The sequence below is a fragment of the Anopheles bellator genome, chromosome 1 (genome assembly GCF_943735745.2).
Source record: "Anopheles bellator chromosome 1, idAnoBellAS_SP24_06.2, whole genome shotgun sequence".
Lineage (NCBI taxonomy): Eukaryota > Metazoa > Arthropoda > Insecta > Diptera > Culicidae > Anopheles > Anopheles bellator.
The window spans coordinates 2518324-2540827 of record NC_071285.1 but is presented as its reverse complement, the minus strand read 5'-3'; the positions used below and the strand labels follow the sequence as shown (position 1 = coordinate 2540827).

The 22504-nt window shown below is 53.5% G+C and overlaps 1 protein-coding gene across 1 annotated transcript; it reads left to right on the top strand.

The window, feature by feature from the left end:
• The first annotated feature begins 10443 nt into the window (after positions 1-10443).
• Positions 10444-19069, top strand: LOC131213155 (chitin deacetylase 1). Its single transcript, XM_058207135.1, has 5 exons — positions 10444-10842; positions 13130-13290; positions 13377-13626; positions 17820-18141; positions 18241-19069. Exons 1-5 carry the CDS (start codon positions 10788-10790, stop codon positions 19067-19069), a joined length of 1617 nt encoding a protein of 538 aa, XP_058063118.1. The 5' UTR covers positions 10444-10787.
• Positions 19070-22504: the final 3435 nt, after the last annotated feature.

The following is a 22504-nucleotide window of genomic DNA, read 5'->3' as shown; positions in this document are numbered from 1 at the left end:
GCCCACCTGGTGCGGTGTGAATTGGCAAGAAAAATTCTGCATCCCACCCGGAAGCTTTCCCTGATTACCGCACACACAGGAACATGTGGCCTTGCATGGCTTGGGAGCGTGATGAGGTGCATCATCTGCATGCCAATGCTCTCCGGTACGAAACTTCGCCAGACAGCACGGCTCCGGAGGCCGACTTTTCGAACAACGGGCGCCCTCGGCTTCATCGGATACAAAAGGATGCAGGACGCTTTCCGCGTAGTTTTCCGCGCGGGGCGCATGGCGTTCGTTTTTGTTTTGTGGCATATTTGTTCAAAATTGTTCCTTGGCCGGCGAGCACGGATGGTCTGCTGGTGGTCTGCGTCGTTTCAGCATCCCGCTGGCGAAAGGAAAGTTGCTATTCGCGCAGGATACGACGACCATATCCATTTTGCCGGGTACTTTTGCATTCATAATTTAAGCCACCGCGGGGTTTTCGGGATGCAAAAAAATGCGAGGCTCAGAAATGCAGCACTATTTGCAGTTGCATTTCAAAAGCGCGTGCCACGACGGCCCATTGTGTCGACCTGGCTAGGCCTGGCTTCGTGAAGAAACTACCCTGCGACAAAAGAATGGCAAATCCCGTTCTGGGGGACCGCAGCCTATTCGGGGCGAATGGGGATTTAACGTCGGATCCGGTCGTTATGGAGCCTTATTTCGCCAGCCTAAACGCGTGACGCCAGACCCCGTATTATCCCTTTCCTGCAGATTTTTATTTGATTTAACGTCATTTAATAATGTAATGGCCACCGTTTGATCCGTGTCACGTACGCTGATCCTGCGATGACGCGCTGCATTCATCGTCGTTAGCAATCACGCATCCTTCCGTCCGTCCGTCCGTCCTTTCTGAAGTGCTTGTCTATCCCTCAAAAACCCTTCATTACCGAAGATTAAGGCTAATTAATTAATGCTGCTCCGGGAGTCCGGGAAAGTTTAAGGTAAGGCACCGTAAGCCTCGGGTGCCCACGGTGGGTTTCCTGCATCCCCCCCGGGGGGGAGGTCGTGCCCTCTCACGTACCTTACTTCTGACACATTCGGGCAAAACGGCATAAAACGCTTGGCTCCCAAATTGCCCCCGGGGATGACCCTAAATTTTCGGTGGGAGAGCTATCAGTGCGAGCCTGCCGAAAGCACGCATCCTGCTTTTGATGACATTTGATGCTGGGTTGATGGTTTACCCGGTCGGGTGTGTTTGCCCAAATTAATTAACGAACGGTGCCCATCGACGGGTGTTTGTGAGATAAACTGCTTCCCATATTTTGTTAGGATATGAATCATGTTTTGATAAATTATAAAAAAACGCGGCTACATCGTTAACAGAATTAAATAAGCACGAATGCTGTCAACTGTCTGGGACACAGGCCGGGCTGAGTTTGTCATTTTTCGATTTTCCTTACTAGCGTCCCGGAACGGATTCGCTACTTAAGCGTCTCAATTGTGAACCGCCAGCCACCGAAGAAGCCATCATCGCTTCGGCCCAGGAGGAGGACAACAGTGTGTTGTTCATTTGCCTCGTCGATTGACAAAGCGCGAAGGTCGCCACGAAAGGGAGATGCGCATACGAAAGCATAAGCAATCTCGGGTACGGTACCATAATGTAAAATATTGATACCATTACATGATAAATATTCGTCGCCTATCGGCCGCGGCCATAAGCATCGGGCCAGGATCGATGGTTGTGCCAGTCTCGGCGATCCCAGCGACGAGTGGCAAGTGTGCGGCCGAAGTATCGTGACCTGAAGTTGATGAGCATCGCCAGAAGTGGCAAACACTAGAAAAGGATGCCTCGAGGATGGCGCTCGTTTGTGGTGCATAAACAGCCCAGGAACCACACAAACACATACGCGAGTCAGACAATCAGCAGCTCGTTTGGATGGAACCCGGGGTTTTCTGCAATCTCTGGTGAATGGGCCGATTGGAAAGAAATTGTTTCTCCTTTGGCACATCTGTTTCGGGCGTCTTTTGAAGCGGAAAAAAAACTTTTAAAGTACGAAACAACACGCGTAACTTTAAGTCCACTTACGAACGCTACGAAAATGTTCCACGTTCGAACACTCTTCGACCCTAGTTACCTCAATGTGTACTAAGATGTGAATTTGTTACATCAGCTCTCTTCGCCTTTTCGGCTGATTCCCTCACCCTCCGCTAGGGGGAGCTATGCTCCTAATCTCCACGAGACCGTATTGGTCCTTGAACTTACCATTTAAATACCGCCTCCAGACGGTCCATGTTGGTCACTTTGCACACTGCACGGGAACGCTCGAGAACACGACTCTGGGAAAGAAGTTGGCTTCAACTTTCGTATCCAGGCGCTTCAAACTCTCAAGAAGTCGCTCGCGGTTCTGAAAACGCGGGCAAAGGGGGAGAAGAATCGTTTCAATTGCGAATTGAATTTGTGCACCGAGCGATGATGATAGCGCTATCACTTTTGCCGCTCGATTTACTCCCAGGACCCATTTACGCGATTGGCGATTTTGGGCACGTTCCCGGTTCACTTTTGTTCGCGGTTAATTTAATTCACACGGCACGGCACGGTTTAGCGTCACCATCTTGTTGCTTGTTCTGCTTGGAGGGTTTTCCACACTTTTTCCACACAGAACTTCGGTTTCGGCCACGGTGGTGGGCGATGGGCCAGTAAACTCCCACGTGGCCGAGCCTCAAATCAACACCGTGGTTGGGAATTAATTTGATTTCTTTTCCCATTAAATCTTCAGCCCCCGAGCTTCGCGTTCTGTTTCGCTTCGCTTTTCGTGGAGATCATTTAAACCACCTACACCGAACTCTGGTCACCCGAAAAAAGGCCAATATAATTCGGTAACCATCTTCATCCGTCCTCTCACTTATCGATAACACCGCCGCCGCACAGTGAAGGTGTTTATTATGCCGTTCTTTTCGCAGCACCTCTCTCTCTCTCTCTCTCTCTGTCGCTCACTGTTGGAAAACTTCACTCCATCATCATCCTCCATCGGTTCCGGCACCGGGGAAAACCCGAAACACGGTGTCCCGACTCCCTCTCCGGGCACCACCATCTGTTCCGGGTTTGGTGCAACCTCGATATCGGTGGCCCCCGAAAGCCACAAAAGCCACGCCGCAGGTGCGAGTAATTACTTTTCCATGTTCGGGTAAATAATTGGCCCACACAACTCTAGAGAGAGAGAGAAAGAGAGCGGGGAGGTCCTTAAAAATACACTGGCCGCCCCTGAAGTGAAGTGTAATGGAAAGCTTTCTTGCCGGTGATCGGTGACAGACGTTACGATGACCACTTTTGACGGGCGAAAATTATTATCCTTCTTCCCGAGGAGCCCATTCCCTGGCACTTGGCTACAATTTTGGAGTATTCCTTTATTTTTGAATTTCACACACCACGCGATCCGTTAGTGGGGCACGGAGGAAGCAACACACCACTTAGTGGGATCACTATAATTCCGGACCCAAACCACCCCTGAAGCCAGCGGCCGGAAGGCGTAACGGGCGATTATGCTACCGAGTTGTGAGCGATGACGACGAGACGACACGACACGCTGGTCCGCGCGCAGCTCCGAAACCGTAGGCTCTCCCGTGGCAAAGGACAGCAACAAACTGACTCGACGACTGGCCTAGCTCCGGCGAGGGCTCCCCGGAACCCGGGGCGCAACAGAGTTCGTCCTCGTCGTCCGGCCTGGGTCCTCGGCTCGAAGCGAAAGCTCCTTTTGCTGGTCCCAGCCGCAGGGCCGACCGCTTCGGAGCACTTCGGAGCTTCGGGCCCGAACGCGGTTCCGACTGAAGTTTACCAGACACCGGAGCCAGCCGGAGCCGGAGAGGGCGACCAACTCCTTTCGCGAGACTGTTGCTTTTTTGTTTACGCTGCTCGTTGCGAATAGGCGAAGGAATTCAACCGGACCGAACGCCGAAACGTCGGACGCGGAACCACTGGAATTGGAGCTGAACTGGAAAAATGGTCGCGACGCGTCGCCACCGCAAAGGATCACTGAAACGCGATTTAAATAGTTGAAGCACATTTTTCTTTGCGACGTTTAAGGAACTTTTTACGTTGGCGGTTCCCATCCCGGGCTTCCAGGCAGGCTCGGGCCACGTTTTCTTCGCGCCGCCCGAAGTAATACGGAAAACAGATGGCGACCCGGCTGCGGCCAAAATGATGTTATCATGATTTCGAGGAATTTCGTCCTGGTCCACGGTGCGCTGTGGAGTTCCGCCTCGAAAGCGGGCCTTTTGATGCGCCCCGTCCGGATGTTCTCGGTGTTCCGGGTTTGTGTTTCGGATCTACGGTGGGTGCCGACTCCTTTTTAACGTCCCGGTTCCGCGTACGTCATCCGTGTTCCATCTTTTAATTTATGAAAAGTGCGAGTGGCCGTGTGTGAACCGGTGGTGGTGGGTGAACAAACACCACACGCCAGCCGAGCGTCGGTTTTCTCACGCCACCAAACCACGGTCCGTGCCATGCCACGTGACATTAAATTATCCGCGGATCGTGCCGACACGTAGCCGCTACGAATTTCATTACGAAAATTGGTTTATGCTATTCATCAAAACTATTATCAGTGACCCCCGGGGGCGCCTTGCAGAGTGTAGCGCTCTAAGGAAAATCCCTACCGTCCTTCTTTTTTTTCCCGGCCGGACCGGTACAATTTTGGACTTTGGTGAGTTCGCTGCAATCGCTGTCTGGCCTGGTCTGACCACGCTGGGTTACAAAAGTGACGCCTCGGCGAGTCATTTATTGCGCGAGTTTAACGGGCTTTAGGCCGCAGCAGAAAACGGCATTTGGTCACGATTTCAATCTAGCAAATTGAAGCACGCAAAGCCACCGAACCGCCGCCCGTTAAATCAACCACTTCAAGTTGTGCAAATAGACCCCGACCCAGGAAACAAGAGATACACATTAAAGCGTTTCGTTCGGCCACTTCAGACTCCGAAGTGCCGAAAATGCTGCGGTCTCCATGCTCCTTCCGATAGTGATGAGGAATAGGGAGAAATGTGGCATTGCAAAGTTTTTGGCGGCCCGAGGCGGTCCCGGGGGTAAAGTTGGCCCCTGGCTTTTTGGCCTGGCCACACGATTAACCTTGTGGCCGATTGAGTTTCGATCTCGCTCCTGCGGAAGAAGAAATGTCAATTGAAAGAAGATTATCTTTTGGGGCCATCGCCTCCCAGTCGATAAAAGAAACGAAGAAAGAAGTTTCCGAAGAAGTTCCTTCCGCCCGGCACACCAGCCCAAAAGAAACGGCGCGTCGAAAAGGGGCTCGTGTGAAGGTCATCAAAAGAACTGATTAGGAAGAAGGATATTTACTGCTGGCACCCGCTTTTAGGGGGACAACTTTTTCCAGTGATGAGACGCGTTAAATCGAGCGGTCCCAAATTAATCTCCGTGGCTCTCCCACCGGAACAATTCCGGCTTTCGGGCAATAGTTTTTCAACCGGCTTTGGCCGTATTGGCGACAAGCCAGTTCCGGGTACGGGGCGTGCTTACTTTATGGGAAATCAAACCACCGGGAAGACCGCCAGGACTATTTCGTCGGACGCGAGGTTCTGTTGGTGTTGGCGTTGGCTTCCCGTATCTGCATTGCGTATATTTTATTTAAATGGCGGTGGAGTATACATTGACCGCAGCTGCTGCTGCTGCTGTGGGTTGTGATGTGATAATGTGCAATGTAATACAAGAAGTCTGCCGACAAGAGTGTGGCAGTACGAAGTTGGGTAAGTTGTTTATGTCTGTACCGGAGCGGACAAGCATTTTGAATATTTTATGGACAGAATCTGCACTAAACCCTTACTATAGTGGCCGTGGACTTTGCGCCCATTGACTGGAATGAATGAGAAATGGATTGAGCCATTCTGGAGTTGTCGGAACTCCGAGTTAATGATTCTCCGAGTTCTTTCGAGTTAGAAGGCAACGGCAGTGAGCCGATATTGATATCGCTCCACCATTCAACTGGTAGCCAATGATCTCAATCATGTGTTATGAAAATTATTTATTCGTCCTCTGAAGAGGGGGTCCATAAATCTCTTTTATAGACCCTACGTGTTTTCGCTACTTGGCACGTGGTGAGCAACGACTCGCGTGAAGCATAATGATACAATCATCATGCTGGTCCGAGGTCCTCTTTAGGGCATCCACCACCATTTCACCACAAAGTCTCAAGTGGCTGGCTCTGAAGTGGCCGGCCACTTCAGCTGGCAAAGCACTCGGGACTGGAGCGAAGTTTTCGGTACGGTTACGTAATTTGAAGCACGCAAAACATCAATGAATTGGGCCCGACTTCGGCCCGACCGCGCACAGGAAGGTTCCCGGTGGAGTAAACAGCCGGATGTAAGCCGGACACCGGATCTGCAGCACCACGTGGCAGGTGGTGCTGGAAAAAGAACTTGATTCAATTATCGAGGGTCATAAATAATAGGGAACAGGAATTTATGGAAACACAATTCGCCACACCGCGGGCCACGCTGCTTATGTGGTGGATTGGAAGAAAACCACAAAAGCTCGCCCTCTTCGTGGCCAATCGTTTGTTTTTCCGGCGCCACTTGTCTCCTGGATCAGGAGATAGACGGGAGTGCTTCTTGGTCTGGTGAACTATGAAAAAAGGAGATTTTTTCTTCTTTTTTCATAGTTTGTTAGATGGTTTTTGGTGCAAACGGCTTGATGTAAGGGCTCGTTTTGGATATGAATTGTTCTCTTAGCCAAATGAAAATAATCTCTTAATGCGATTTCTTCTTGTCGCTTTAGATTCGTCCGGCCCTATTCGTCAAATATAAGTCTTTCAGTTAGTCGTCTGATGATGATATCCTCTATCCTATGTCCGACGTATCGTCCGATCGAGCTTGATCCACCATCCTCACTGAGCAAAGATCACACCGTAGATGTAATTCGGATCGTTCTCATGTTTCAAACTCACGTCACTCAACAAACTCCTGTCACCATCTTTTATTCATTGTGATTGTTCGGAGCTTGTTCGGTTAACCAAATTAAATGTATCGTTTCCCTTGCACCTTCAGAGCAATGGTCCCAGAGGCAGCACCGGCAGAAATATCCTTGGATCGACGAACTTTGCTATCTTCGCAAACGCAAACGAACTTTGCTAACATTGAAACGGTTTAAGAGCTATCCTGCCTTGCTGTTGGTCCATCCTTGTTGCCCGACTTACCTGCATAACTCAGCGTTTGATGTACCAGTCATTCGATCCCATCTACTTCTACTTAGACCCTAAGATCTCCACCAGACATGTTGTTAGTGGAGTTATACTATGTTTCCACTGCACCGAACCCAACCAATGGCCTATTAAAAGGACAGCATTTAAACAAACACTTCACTAAACATTATACTGTCCTTTCTCTAAAAGATTGATTGCATTTAGTGGTCCCTTCGAGGATTTTCGGTGATCCCTTCACTGACTGATGCCATCGCACGCAACACCTTGAACGCAAGCTCCCGAGGTCTTGTGTGCAAGCTTCGCGCCCGAAAGCTTCTCCGTAAAAAGCTCCCCATAGCCCCTCAAAATGGCCGATGACACGGCCGATACAAAATCCAAAGCAAAATTCCATCCGATCCGTGATCCGTGAAAAAAATTAACAAATAATCCGCCCGGTCATTGGCCCGCGCGCATCACTATCGCTTCCTAATCACCGTCACCGATCACCTTCAACTCGCAGTTCGCCTCTTCGAACCTTCGAACCTGAAGACGCGCCATCGAAGAAGTTCCCAACCAACGGAACGGAACCGATGGTCCGAAGGTGGTGGTGCCGTGAACCATCAAAACCATCTATTTTACGACCCATACGGGAAGCACAACAGAAAATAAATCCATGAATGCACCCAGAGCGCGCGCGAGCTCGGAAAATAAATAAATGATTTATGCCACCACGGACACGGTCGCGAAGCGAAAACGAGAACTAACCGAATCTGTCGGATTAGCATAATTGTTGGGGGGGGTGGGGGCCAAAACACCCCACGGGCGATAATAATCGCGGAACGATTTCACACTTTTGCCACCGGTTTTCTCGAGCTCGAGGGACCACCACCATTCAACAGTCCAACGGTCCGGTAAAAGCTCGCTATTGCACATCGGCCACATCGGGTGCCGGTGGTGGTGTAAGGTGGTGCATTTGCATTTCAAATCGTGGAGCATTCGCTCGACCGAAGGATGTGGATGCCAAAATCCACGCGGAGCCACACGGCGCCGCGGCTTCTAATTTTAGCCCTCGACCATTTCTGGGGCGTCTGGCCAGATATTTTTGTGGCCGTAAAAACTTGCGGCCAGCAACAACTGGCTTGGCGGCGGTGCGATCATAATAGTTTCAAGGTGAACCATGTCTCGGAGTGGCGCCTCAGCTCGACCCGGCCTTCTCTTCTTCACCGGCCCCGGTCGGTGTACCGAATCTGGAGCATCGAATTGCACCACACACAACAGGGGTAAGGCTTCCTGAATTCCCGATGGCCGTGGCTGTCCGGTCTGGTATCCTATCGGGCCGGGCTAGGTCAACTGCACAACTTTCATCTTCGAATCGAAACCTGTTCGAAGACGCCCTGCCAATAAAGACGATGCTGCTGCAGCTAGTCAGGGCCACCGCGGTACGACGGCCTCGCAAAACCGGCGGACGATCGTCCTTTCCTGGGCTACCGGTTTGCGATCCACTTCGATCCAGAATGTTTGTCACCCTGTCCGGGATCCCGGCGGATCCAGCACAGGTCGTAGACAGGTGAGACTATGGCTGTGGACTCCGGTGGGGCTAACAGAAAAATGTCATCGGTTCCCATCGGTCACAACCGTTGACTCGATGATGCACCTCGACTCGATTTAATATTCAAATGTGCCTTCTTCGTGCGCCGTCACACAATTAGTGGCCGGTCAATGTGTAGGGTCATTACGATTCGAAACGGGTTGGCAGGCATGGAATGCCTAATCGCGAGAGGATTCGTTGTTGGTGAAGTAACACGCCACATCCGCCTGGGGGCCACACAATGGGAGACACGGCTTCAGGTTCTCGACCAGGATTCCTGTGGCTGTGTGGCATGTAACTTTTATTATCCATCAACAGATATGCTTGTCCAGTTGACATGCATAAATAACTCGTACACTGTGCCAATGCATCGAGCATAAATAATGCATAAAGCAAGGCACTCAACTCATCCCATTATATAGTCCCTTTAAGCTTTAATTTCGCCGTAGAACCAATCAGCCAACCAATTTCTCGGTAGCGGACGCCATCGACGGTTACGGCGACTTCTTCTTCACTTTTGTTAGAAAATCCGCTCCAAACAGTCGCTCGGGTGCATTGGCTTCTCTTGCACGACGTGAGGGTTTTCCGAGCCTTAAATACGATAATTTTACTTATCCAAATAACTTAAATGAAGTGAAAAAGGAGCTTAAATGAAATGAGCTTTTCAAATTGAACAGTTTGAGTTGAAGTTCTCGGTAGTTTAAGATCCAAACACTTCGTGGATCGTTCTATCACGAGGAACAGTAGGCCATCAGAAGTTGCTCAAGTGAAGTGAAGTGAAATCATCGCAGTGAGCTTTGGGTGAAAAGTTGACGGAATGCCGAGCACTGATCAGGATCACTCCGTTCCATTGTCCTGAAGCTGGATCCTGTGGCCAAGTTACCCGGGGGCCACAGTATGAGAAACTTGGAAAAAATGTATGGCAGGCCAAAAAACTATGAATCTTTTGCTAGAGTTCCGTGAGTTACTTTGAGTTGCTTTTGAGCGCCTTATGTTTACGAGATATTTTCTCGTTTCGGGGGTATTTTTTTCAATTTGACAGTTTACGGCAAATTTTTATTGCTCTCCAAAAATATTGCTAGTTTTTCGACAGCGGATCAAATTTTGACAAAAATGGCCATAGAAGGAGAAGGAAAGGAAACTGAAAAATCAAGGCATAAACAAACGAACTGTCATTTCACTCACTGGAGCTCACGGAATTTTTCGTGCAAAAGCTTCTAGTGTGGACGCTAGCATATCAAAAAACCTGTAGAGAAAACTTATACTGTGGTCGAGGCGTTACTGGGCCGCCTATTGTTTCACGGCTAGCTCCCGCACACTCACCGAGCTGCTCGCACTCGATCGCGACCACTCACGCGACCCGCACAGCGGTAACTCACGGCGGCACTTCCCCTCCGAGCGCCGTGAGTGACTGTAGGGCCGGATCGTGTCGTATAAAAGCGAGCTTCTTGCGCTGAGCGCTTTTGCGTTTCATAAAAGTCCGTGCGCACGTTCCGCCGGACACAGCATTTGTGCATTTCATTTCATTTTTTCGTGTCTGTTGAGATTGAGCAGGCAATTTCGACGACCGAGCCGCACGGAATCGGTTCCACGGCCCCCCAAGACACGATCACCGTCCTCATCGTCGTCGTTGTCGTGTCGTTTGTGCCCCCCGAAAAGCAAGTTCGCGTTCGGTTTGCGGGACCCCCCCAAACTACGGAGCTGCAAACGGTGCACCGTGGCCACAGTGAAATCAGTGTCTCGACCGCAGTCCCAGTCGACGGAGGTCCATTAGCTGCCGCTACCCAGAAGGCCAAGCAGCCAACCAACAGAGACAGAGACCGTGAGTCCGTCCGTTCCGTCCGCCGAGGTGCCGTGTTTGTGATGTGTTAGTTGCGCCACGTTTGCAGTGCTTAACTTTCTGGTCCCGCGTGTCCCACGAATCCTCCTCCGCCGTGTGTCCCGCGAGTGCTAGAATCGGCCCTTAGACCGTAGAGAGAGAGTGTGGCTTCAGATTTCGGCCCGAAATAACCGACCGATCCGGCTCCGGGCTGGCTGGCTGGCGGTGTGCCAACATGGTGAAGACTCTGGCCTTAGCTGGCATTCTGGTGGCGCTGCTCGTGGCGTCAGGTAAGGCACAGGGCTTATACTTTCCCATTTACAGGCTACAGGCAGGCAGCTGGAAGAAAGAGGTCGGTCCTGGTGACGTCACCAGTCGCCAATGCAAATGCAGCCGATCGGGGCTCTCCTAATTGCCATTGGGTGGCCCCGATTATATTATCGATAGACCTCCCCTCCCTGGCAGTTGCACTTCCGCCCAGGGTTCGAAGAGTCGGTTACAACACACGGCGCGCCGCGCCTCGATGCCGGATATGGAGACCGAGAGGCCGAGAGGTGATAACATTATACAATCACAGGCCGCCGCGCGCAGCATCCCCGCCCGATCGTGAGCGGCCGGTTATCATCGGATAATGTGGCCACCATCTTCGCCATCGACGTGTGGAGAGTGGCGTGTTGGCATTCCACAGGCCTCGGGCCTGGGACAGCTTTTAGTTTTCTTTCGATTCGGTTGCCGGCCGCCGTCGGTGGGTTTTGCGATTTCTTCTTCACTTTCTGTGTTTGTTTTCTGCGCCTCCGACTGGATGTTGTTACGTGACAATGCAGCCGACCCGAGCCGGGGCCGGCGACGAAATCGGCGGTGGCCGGGTGCGAAATGCGAAACCCTGTCCGGGGCGCGCGTGGGAAGCGGCCCAAAGGGCGAGACATTTCGAGCGATCCGCTCAAGGCCCCCCGACGCTGCTGGTGCTGTTGGAGCTTTCCAATCCGGTCTCCGGTTTGGCCAACCGGACCATTTGGAAAGGAGGAGTGTAACTTCTACCACCTGACCTGCGCTGCTCGGTGATGCGTGCCGAGATATTCTCTGCGGTATGCGGCTGGGCGCATTGGCGGCGTGACTTCTGGTGGTGGCCCGCGTACCTTTCTAAAGGCCCTTCGCGCCGGCATGCCCTTCGTTCGTCCCTTCGATCTTCGGTCTTACCCGTGAAGCGTTCGTTCACGGAACGGTCCTCTTGCCTTTTGCTGTGTTGCGTCCGGTAATGAAGCCGACTCTGCGCAATTACTGAGTGTTGCCGAGTTGCCTTATTTTGCACCATTATCCGGCTTTCCGACGACGACGACGATCGTTGCATAAGTCACCACTCGAGTCGGCGGGGAGACCCGGAACGAGCAAATCAACCCGCGGGAGCGATGCCACGAGGATTTTTTCCGCGTTCCGATCGCACACGCAATCGAGATGTGAACTTCCTGCAATTATTCCGGCCGCGCTCTGGATGCCAATTTTCACACTTTTCATCGATCGATCGATCGGAGGCCGAGACGAGATCACCCCACGCGACACGCGAGATTTGATTCGATCGTCATAATTGCGCCATCGCAACGCGCCCCGCTCGAGTGATGAAAGAGTCTCGAGCGTCCGTAATTGCACCGACTAAAAGGGGAAGAAAAAAGATCAACTAAACGCGAACGGAGCATAATGTGATCATCATAATCACGACGACGACGACGACGACGTGGAAAATGATCACCCCAATGTGCGATGGCGCAACGTTTTGGGGGGTGCTCCCCAACAACCCCCGGGTAAATGTCAACTCGCGCTCCTTCGCCTTTTCGGGGTTCGCCTCTCTATCGGTTTGCGAATCGAATGCGCGCCTCCGCGTGCCAAGCCCCTCGTGACTCGTGACCATGTCGACTTCATGCCCCGCATCACCCCCGGAGTGCCGCTTCCCACGAATCGAACTGCATCGCTCGATCGATTCCGAAAATCGAAAATAACCTTTTGCCGCTGAGCAGAGCCGAGACCTCCGACTGGCGCTGCGGCCTGTCGGATGGATGCGGGCGCCATCATCCGGGGGCGCCACGATATATCTCACTCGGCTTAACCTTTTACCTTTCCGGGGCCCCCGGGGGCCGGCCACCTCTCTCGCTCTCTCATCCCCACGGGGATCCGATGTTGCGCCATCGGAACTTCTTTGCAGCATATTATGCAGATGAGCTCACCGCGCGGGGGTCCTTGCGGGCCGCGTGTCCATTACGACACTACAAAGTGCGCACTGACTGGGGCCACGATTAATGGCCGCGCTGCAGTGCAGTCCACTAAACCGCTGATTTTTCGGAGTTCCAGTTCCATCGCGCGATCGGAGCCTAAAAATAGGCGCTCAAGGCGAACGTGGAGCGGTGGGTTGGCTAATTGGAGGTGGCTCTTCTCCGCTGGACACTCCGGAGGCAAGATAGTGGCGGGTTAATTGTCCGTCCGTCCTGTGCGCGGCCTTCACCGGCCGCGCAATTATGCAGCAGATGCACTTACTCCATCTAACCTCTCTCTCTCACTCTCTCTCTCTCACTGTCTCTCTCTGTGCAGCCACGGCCGAGGTGCGAATCAAGCGACAGGCGGAAGAGACCACCAAGAAGGAAGAGTCATTCGAGAAAGAGCTTTGCAAAGACAAAGACGCCGGAGAATGGTTCCGGTTGGTGGCGGGCGAAGGCGACAACTGCCGTGACGTGATCCAGTGTACCTCATCGGTAAGTATCGGTTGCCTCCTGGGGGGAGATGTACAGACCACGGCCTTCACACTCCACTCCGCTCTGCTCTCTCCCCGCACACACAGGGCCTGCAAGCGATCCGGTGTCCTGCCGGGCTGTACTTTGACATCGAGAAGCAGACGTGCGACTGGAAGGACGCGGTCAAGAACTGTAAATTCAAGAACAAGGAGCGCAAGGTGAAACCCCTGCTGATCACCGACGAGCCACTCTGCCAGGACGGCTTCCTGGCGTGCGGCGACGGCAACTGCATCGAGCGCGGTCTCTTCTGTAACGGCGAGAAGGACTGCACCGACGGCTCGGACGAGAACTCCTGCGGTAAGCCCCAAGTCCCCGACACCGGGTGGTGCCAAAATTAGCAGACCTGTGGACACCTGCCCGGTGGCCTAGGGGCGATCGATTTGCATAACACCCCCGTCCCCCCAAAAACGAGATTCCTTTCGAGAGCGAGTTACGCGAAGCGAAGCGTGGTGTGGTGGTGCTAAAAAAAGCCCGTCGATGGCACTCGTCTCGGCATTCCGTCTCGGATCGCCATGTGGACGTCCTTGGGAGGAGCCACCTCTGAACCAGATACACACAGACGCACGCACGCACGCACGGATTGCGGTCAGAGCGCGGCCCTATTTTCGGGGGGCCTCCCCGAAAAAAAAAACTATCGGAACTCTGGTTGACCTTGGCCGGATCTCGGATCGGTTGTTGCTAGGCGCGCAGGATCTCGCGTGGCATCTTCACGCCACTCGGACCAGCTCGTGGCGAGATCTATCGGGGGGAAGGCGTCCAATTTCTCTTGCCGGGTCCGCCAGTCCGAATTTCTCCACGACGTCACCAACTTTCCCTTTCACCTGGGTCGGAAAAGAAAGGACCTTTTCACCCCCCCGAAGTCCCTTTCCCTTTCATTTCTTTCGCCCGGAGAAGTGAAGAGCGCTATTTTTAGACCATCGATCGGCCCTCGGTCGGCGCCATTGTGTATGTGTTTGTTTTTGGCCAACACACAGTGGTCAGGTGTGTTGGCGCTTTCACATTTTGCACCTGGGCGGTGGACGCTGTAAAGGAGGAGAAAGGACGTCCGGAGCTTCCGGGAGACGGCTTGGGATGCTGGCCTAGGATCATCGTGGTCGTCGTAACGCGTCGATCTTCGCCGATGGCAAAGGTTATGTTTGGGATCCGTCCCCAGCGGAGGTTGAATTACCGAGACCACACTTACGCAACCACCGGCCGGCCGCAATGTCACGCGGACGGAGGGCGCTTTTGGCTCGTGTGGCCATTTGCCTATTTGAGGCTCCGGGGCGTAGAAGGAGAATAATTATGTGCGCATATTTTAGACCGAGACCCTGCCGAGAGTGCGCCAATCTCTGAATCTCTGTAGCCGGCCACGGCCGGGAGATGAGCTCGCTCGAGATACAGATAGAGAGAGAGAGAGAGAGAGAGAGAGCCGAAGAGTGGGTCGACACCGAGTGGTGCTTTGCATATAACACATGGGCTGAAAAGTCTCGAGTCTGAAGGGGGGAAAACACCAACTTGGTTTTGGTCAAAGTTGGCTTTATTCATTAACGGAATGTCCTTCAAGAGCTACACAAACATTCCAGAGCGCCGATCTGATGTTTCCATAGCACTTTTGTAGAATTGTTTGCCGGTTGCCTCAAAGTAGGCCTCTGTTTCGTCCATAACCTATTCATTCGAGCGACTTTTCGTACTGGTGCCGTTGTTGGAGCTTGATGGGATTTTTCTTCTCAAGCTAGTCGATGAATATTAGACCACGCATATCCTAAACTACCGAGGCCATAGCCTTCTCAGCCGCTTGTTGGTCTTTTGGGGCACTTTGGACGAGGTTTACCAGTTGCTCTCCACTTAGATGACGAGTGTTTTGATTCCGGCTTGAAGTGATGGATCCATTTTGTTACCTTTACAATATCAGCTAGTTGACGCAGCTTCACTTTTCGATAACTAAAAACGATTTTATGGATTTTTAATTTATTTCTCTGGGGCCACCGCTTCATTTGACGTCCACTGTGATGTCTGTGAACTGACTGTGCCCGTGATGACAATGGTTGCTATGATGACTCTTAGTCGGACTGCTAAATCCACTTCTAACGGAGTGGAAGCGCCGGGTTATAAAGCTTTTTAAACCTTTTCTTCGTTTGAACGGTATTTTTCCCCATCGAAAAGAGCAATGTAAAATGAAAACGCGAAATTGTTTCAACTTATGAATAGAACGCCATGAAATTTTAACAGCATCGGTTCGGCTAATGCTAACCGAAACAGGCGATGAATACACTTAGACTAGCCCCGCCTATGTGTTTAGCTCGGAACTTTTCAGCCCATGTGTTAATTCGTTCCCAGCGTTTGCCAAAAATTGGCCACCAACAGCCTCTGGCCACGGGAGTGCCTCAAGTCACCGCGGCACCAGTGACGTATGTGGCGTGTAATTTCTCTATCAATTGCCGCGACATGCCACGAAACAGGTCCCCTCGGTCCCCGCCCTCTCTCTCTCTCGATGCCGATCGATCGATCGATGGCCGCTCGGCCCGGAGTTTAGGTCAAGCAGAGTGAGCCCGGCAAGTGTCGAACCGGTCCGGACTCCCAGCGATGGTATGGTGTGTGGACCCTGGCAAAGCGGGTTTGTAGGTTATAGCCGGCCACTCGGCGGCGGCGGCGGCGGGGGCCCCCACGGAGTGTGTGTGCAGATTTCTTGCCACAAGACCTCTTTCGGTCCGGGAGGCCTCCAAGGAGGTGGCCCTCTCTCTGTCTAGCGCCCGCTTTCAATGGCGTAGAAATTGGTTACGCAATCCCTGGTTACTGATCTAGTGTCTAGTGGTTGCGATCAATCGTCCCCAGACACCAAGACACACTCCTCGCTCTCGGTCTAGCGCTCGCTCCGGTTGGGTGGTTCAACCGGTCCCCAGCTCCGGGTCGTGGTTGGGAAAGGCGAACAAAATGTGACACGACCAAAAACCCCGGGCGCACAGAGAACGGGAGAGCCCGGGTGCCCGAAAAAAAAAACGACCAACGACCGTGTGGTCTGTGGCCAGCGCCAGAAAGCAATTAACGTGCGCCCAGGAGACCCAGCCGGGGTTGCGACATGATCCCGCCTTGTGGCGGCCCCAAAATTCGTAACCTCAAATTCTTGTGTGCCAATCGGTTCTGGGGCCCCTCGCCCAGACCCTGGCATCGCGTGACGCCACGCGACCCACGACGGGCTAATCGGGTTATTTATTGGCTATTTGCACAGCGCGTCACGCTATCCGATCCGGCGGTCGGACTCGACACCACTTTTTCGTCACCGACTCAAGCTACCCCAAAAAAGGTATGAGGACCAGCTGGACCCAGACATGTTAGACTTGGAATTTGGGAACCAGATATAGAGGAGTTGCGGATTGTGGAGATTGACAGACTCGAGTGCGCCACTTCCTGGGTTCCCATTAGCATAGACCACTGGGGAGATCCCGGAGGTAGTTCTCCGTCCAGCGAGTCCGCCATCAATCACAGGTCGCTTGATCCACTTGTTCCAATGGCGCTCCTCTGGCGTGACCTTCGTCGTGTCCAGGAACACCGCGCACTCGCTGGCTACTTTGTTCTGGCGGTGATGTGGGGAAAAAAGTGGTTCTTCATGTGGAACTCGGTGCCGAACCAGGAAGCGACCGCAACTCGGTGCTGCCACTTAGACCGGAGCCGGAGCCGCATCTGAGCGTGGCGCAAAGTACGGCGCCCTTCCCTTCCGTGTACGTCACGGCCCAGACACGGCTCCTCGGGCGTAGTGCGTGCGCGCGTGTGTTCGTCGAAGTTCCACGTCGCGCCATCCAAGTCGGGCGCTTTTTGTGTTACGTTACGTGTCGGCGTGTCCAACGCAAACAGGTTTTCTCTCGGGCTGGGCTCGGGACCTGAGGGAGAGACGCACAGGGGCTAGAGGCCTTCCAAACGGGGCTCGTTATCGTCGTGGGCCACGCGTCGTGTCACTGCATTTTCGGTTCGGCCCGGCATCCTGGTGACGTCGGGCCCGTCGGGTCCACCGACGCGCAGTGCGCCGCACACTTTCGCTTTGCGTAATAAGGCCGAGACACATAAGGCCCGGGGAGGAGCCGGTTTGCCTGTGGCGCCGAATGAAAGTGAAAAACCTGAAGTCGTCCCCTGGAGGACACACAGAAAACTAGGTTCCCCCGCCCTGCTAATCAAAGATCGGTGTGATCTTTACGGATCTTTCACTCACCCGGCGGGGGGTTTGGTATGTAAATTGAATTTCACTCTCGATTTCGTTGGCAAACTGGAATCCGGTCTCGGTCCGGGGGGTCCCGGGAACATGTTTTCGATCGCCGAGCAGAAAAACAACTCGCCTCCTCGCCCAGGTTGCTAGGTTACGCGTAATGAGCTCCGGCCCAGAGCTTGCTTTGTTCGAGGCGACCTTTCTTGAATCGGTTATCTCTGAACCTCTGAACGTCATCGCCTCTGCCGCGATTGATCACAGCTTTAAAAGCCTTTTAACGCCCGGACTTCCGGTTTCTTTCCCCCCTCGACAGATATCGAAAGCGACCCGAACCGTGCGCCGCCGTGCGATCCGACGGTGTGCGTCCTGCCGGACTGCTTCTGCTCGGAGGACGGCACGACGATCCCGGGTGACCTGCCGGCCAAGGATGTGCCGATGATGATCACCATCACGTTCGACGACGCGATCAACAACAACAACATCGACCTGTACAAGGAGATCTTCAACGGGAAGCGGAAGAACCCGAACGGGTGCGACATCAAGGCGACGTACTTTGTGTCGCACAAGTACACCAACTACTCGGCCGTCCAGGAGACGCACCGCAAGGGCCACGAGATCGCGGTCCACTCGATCACGTAAGTAGCGACCGCAGAGCGTGGTGGTAGTCGCAGTCCATATGACCCAGGAAAGGCATTCAGGAAAGGTTCTTTGGCGGGTGGGTCTTCCGGTCGCAGGCACAACGATGAGGAGCGCTTCTGGTCGAACGCGACCGTGGACGACTGGGCGAAGGAGATGGCCGGCATGCGGATCATCATCGAGAAGTACGCCAACATCACGGACAACTCGGTGGTCGGCGTCCGGGCACCGTACCTGCGGGTCGGTGGCAACAACCAGTTCACCATGATGGAGGAGCAGGCATTCCTGTACGATTCGACCATCACGGCACCGCTCTCGAACCCACCGCTCTGGCCGTACACGATGTACTTCCGGATGCCGCACCGATGCCACGGCAACCTGCAGAGCTGCCCGACCCGTTCGCACGCCGTCTGGGAGATGGTGATGAACGAGCTGGACCGCCGGGAGGACCCGACCAACGACGAGTACCTGCCGGGCTGCGCCATGGTCGACTCGTGCTCCAACATCCTGACCGGCGATCAGTTCTACAACTTCCTGAACCACAACTTTGACCGGCACTACGACCAGAACCGGGCGCCGCTCGGGCTCTACTTCCACGCCGCCTGGCTGAAGAACAACCCGGAGTTCCTGGACGCGTTCCTGTACTGGATCGACGAGGTGCTGTCCAACCACAACGACGTGTACTTCGTCACCATGACCCAGGTGATCCAGTGGATCCAGAACCCGCGGACGGTGTCGGAGGTGAAGAACTTCGAGCCGTGGAGGGAGAAGTGCGTCGTCGATGGCCAGCCGGCCTGCTGGGTGCCGCACTCGTGCAAGCTCACCTCCAAGGAGGTCCCCGGCGAGACGATCAACCTGCAGACGTGCGTCCGCTGCCCCAACAACTACCCGTGGGTGAACGATCCGACCGGCGACGGGTTCTTCTAAGGGGCCACGACCCAAAACCCTTCCTTTCGGGCAACCGGCCTGATCCTGTCCTTCTTCCTTTTTCTTGTTCTGGTAAACTTTTCCCCGGGGTTCCGGGGTCACTAACTTCGGACTGTCCCGCTCTCTCTCCCCCTCTGTCTCCCGTTTCCCCGGTGAAGGCCACCATGCCACCGGTGCCGGTTCCTTCCGGTTCTTTGCGTTCGCGTTCGCATTTTCCATCCATCCATTATCCTTCCTTTAGCTGCGCGAGTCCCCCCCTTGGGCTTGTCCACCTTGACGCGCGCGGTGTGACAAGGTGGCCATTTTACTCACACACGCGCACACATACATGCACTTGAAATCCCCAGAGGGGGGGGAGCCCCGTTCTGTGTCGCAGCGCGGCGCGCGTACATAAAATGAATGAAACCGAATGCGCTGTGGATATTACAATGTATGTATTTTTTTGTCGTTTATAATTTAATTTAATACAAAACATGAACACACACACACATGGACGATGTGTCGGAAAAAAACACAAAAACCACAGCGCCGGGCCGGCCACGCAAGGGGCGGGTGGATTCAGATCGATCGGGGCTCGGATCGAACCGAAAAGGGGCGGCTTTCGAGATTGACTTTCGATTGACTTTAGGCAGCGCTTTTTTCTCCGGTTTTTGTTGTTCGTTCTTCTCCGTCTCGGCTCTTCATGTGTAAATACCCTGACTTAGTTGTGTAAGTGACTTCTGTGCCCCGCGTGTGCCCCCGCGCGCACCGCGGTCCGGTCTCTTCGGCGCCACCTTTCTAAACCCACGGCTTCTCCGTCGTTTGTACGTGGCGCGTTGGGTTGCTGTTGGCCCCGAGAGAATAGCACAATGCGAATAACACAGTGCGCACCGCCAGCAGCACCCCGTGTCCCATCTCCCATCTCGAAACAAAAGTGCCCCCCGCGGCCGCCGCCGCCGGATCGATCGACTGACGCAAGCGAGCAGTGGTTAAGACAAGAAATAAAGATTGTTTGAGACAAAAAAAACACTCCTGGAGTCATATCACATTCGTTTATTGAATTACACTTCGTCGAAGGGGGGCCGGCTCGAGACGGCGACAGTTTTCTTTCCTCCCCGTGCTCCAAGGTGATCCACTAATCATCTACACCCGGTCTATGCGGTCGAGTGACACCACAGCTTATGCTGCCGTTAGACGGGGCTCATAGGTGAAACCGGAGTCGCACGGTTTTCACACGACACCTGCCGGAGGGATTTTGAAAGGCCCCCGAAAGCTCGGCAGGTTTCATCACGTCACGTGGGCCCACGTGTTCGCCATTTTAAGGGCGGGAAGACTAACTGGCGGTGAAATTCCGATCCCCGTTCAAGGCCAACGCTCGCTCGCTCGCCACGGCTCTTCTAGTTCTTAGGCTAACGAGCTGTCGCGCTCCTTTCGGAACCACCGGTTCGAAGATGATTGAATGACATTCGGCAATCGGCAGGGAACTGTGGGAAACGCTCTCCCCCCCGAAAAAAGGGTGCAGCGTAGTGTAGCAAAAGGTTGTGACTTCGACATCCCTACGAGGAGAACACATCGTGCCAGCGAGGCTTTCGAAAGAACTCACCTTAAACACGGTGCGCCTTTGTGCGATGGCACAATGTCGATGCCGCCGAGATGATGCGGGTTTTTCCCCCCCGCAACGGGAGAGCATCCGCCTCGGGCCGCCCCAGAGGCGCAACCTTCGACGGCTCTGCGCGCTGCCACAAGGAAATCAGGGATCGTCTAATTAACCTCTCTCTCTCTCGCTCGGCGCGATGACTGGTGACGGCGTTCGGCGATGTTGGCGTAAGTTACACCAGGCCTACTATGCCGTCTACAAACATTTCTCCACCGCCAACTCCGATCCGCAAGCTCTCCGATCTAGCAGGCATTTGAAGCAGGCCCAACACCGATGTGCCTTCACTTGGCGTCGGCGAACCGTTATACTTTGGGTTGGTCAATAAGTTTTGTGGATCGATGAAAAAAAATGGTTTTATGGGTTTCAAATGCACTGTATTATTTCATCCCTGAAGTGATAATCTGTTATGACGTCATCAAAACCGCCTTCCATGCAGGGAACTTCCTGGGTCTGGAAACAGATGGAAGTCGCTATGGGACCAAATCTAGTGAATACGGTGTATAACAGAACATTTCGAGTTTTATTTCGTAACAATCCATGAAATTGTCAAAATGCTTTTATGACACGGTGCATTGTTTTGAAGAAGAAGGATTTTTTTCTTCCGTTAACCGGGTCTTTTTTTCCGCGAATTGTTTCCTTCAGATGGTTCAAAAGGTAACATTAATATTTAGAATTTGTTTAGAAGAAAACCGGATGCTAACATCTTCTTGGCCGATTTCTGAAAACGAGATCGTTTCGGAGCCGAAGAACCAGGTTCACACCACTCATTAGCTCCTTGTTTTGATTCAGGATCATGATGATAGACACAAGATACACTGCCCATTGGGACGCCTAGTCCTTGTATTAAATCTCTTTGAGTGATGTGATGATTTTCCAATATGATATCCTGTATTTTTTCTACGATTTCAGGTGTGGCCTCTATTTTTGGACGTGCTTGACGTGGATCGTCCCCAAGGGATTCAAGACAAAAAATGAATTGACAGATCGATATGAAGCTTCACTCCGATATTGAACCACAAAACTTATGGAACAGCCCGGTAAGCACACCTCGCGTGGCCGGGCCGGGTGTTCCTTTCATAATTCACCGTTGTAGAGCGCGTTCGATGTCGCTGTCGTTGCGGAACGCCTTCATCGCGCGCGCCGTGGAATGCCGCGGCCACCTGGGGTGGGAGCGCCTGCGGGGCCGTGACAACAAAATGGTACAAATTCGGTACAAAGAAGATTCCGACGAGGCTAGAATGGAGCCGTGGCAAGCCGCCGGCCAAGCCTTTATCGCGATGACAGGCAGCTCACGACACACGACGGGCGGGGGGGGGGGGGGGGGGTATATGTCAAGTTCGTGAGCCGCAAAGGTGACGCCCCCCGACGCCCCGGGCCGGGGGACTTGCGAAAGTTCGCCCAGCCCGACCCCGGATCGTGGCAGGCTCGTCTCGGGCAGGACCCGCCGGGAGATGTAACGGACGATAATTTTCGCGTTTGATTGCTGGTTATCGAAGCACGCGCCAGTCGTGTGCATCCAATCTTGGCCAAATTAGTCATCGGCCTCGGACGGAGAGGTGCATTCCCAAGAGAGTTGCGGAACGCGCGTCTAGAGCGCTCCGGGAAGTGTTTGGACTGTGGCGGCCGCGGTGACCTCCAAGCCCAACGTTCTGTCTGTGCCCCCCCGCCCGAGAGCGGGAAGTGCCTTTAAAGAAGCAAAAAACCGTTCAACCATTACGCCATTCTCGTTCACGCCTGCTCGGGCCACGGGCATTCGGTGGTCTGTCAATTGACCTACTCGACTACCGACTGGCCGGCCT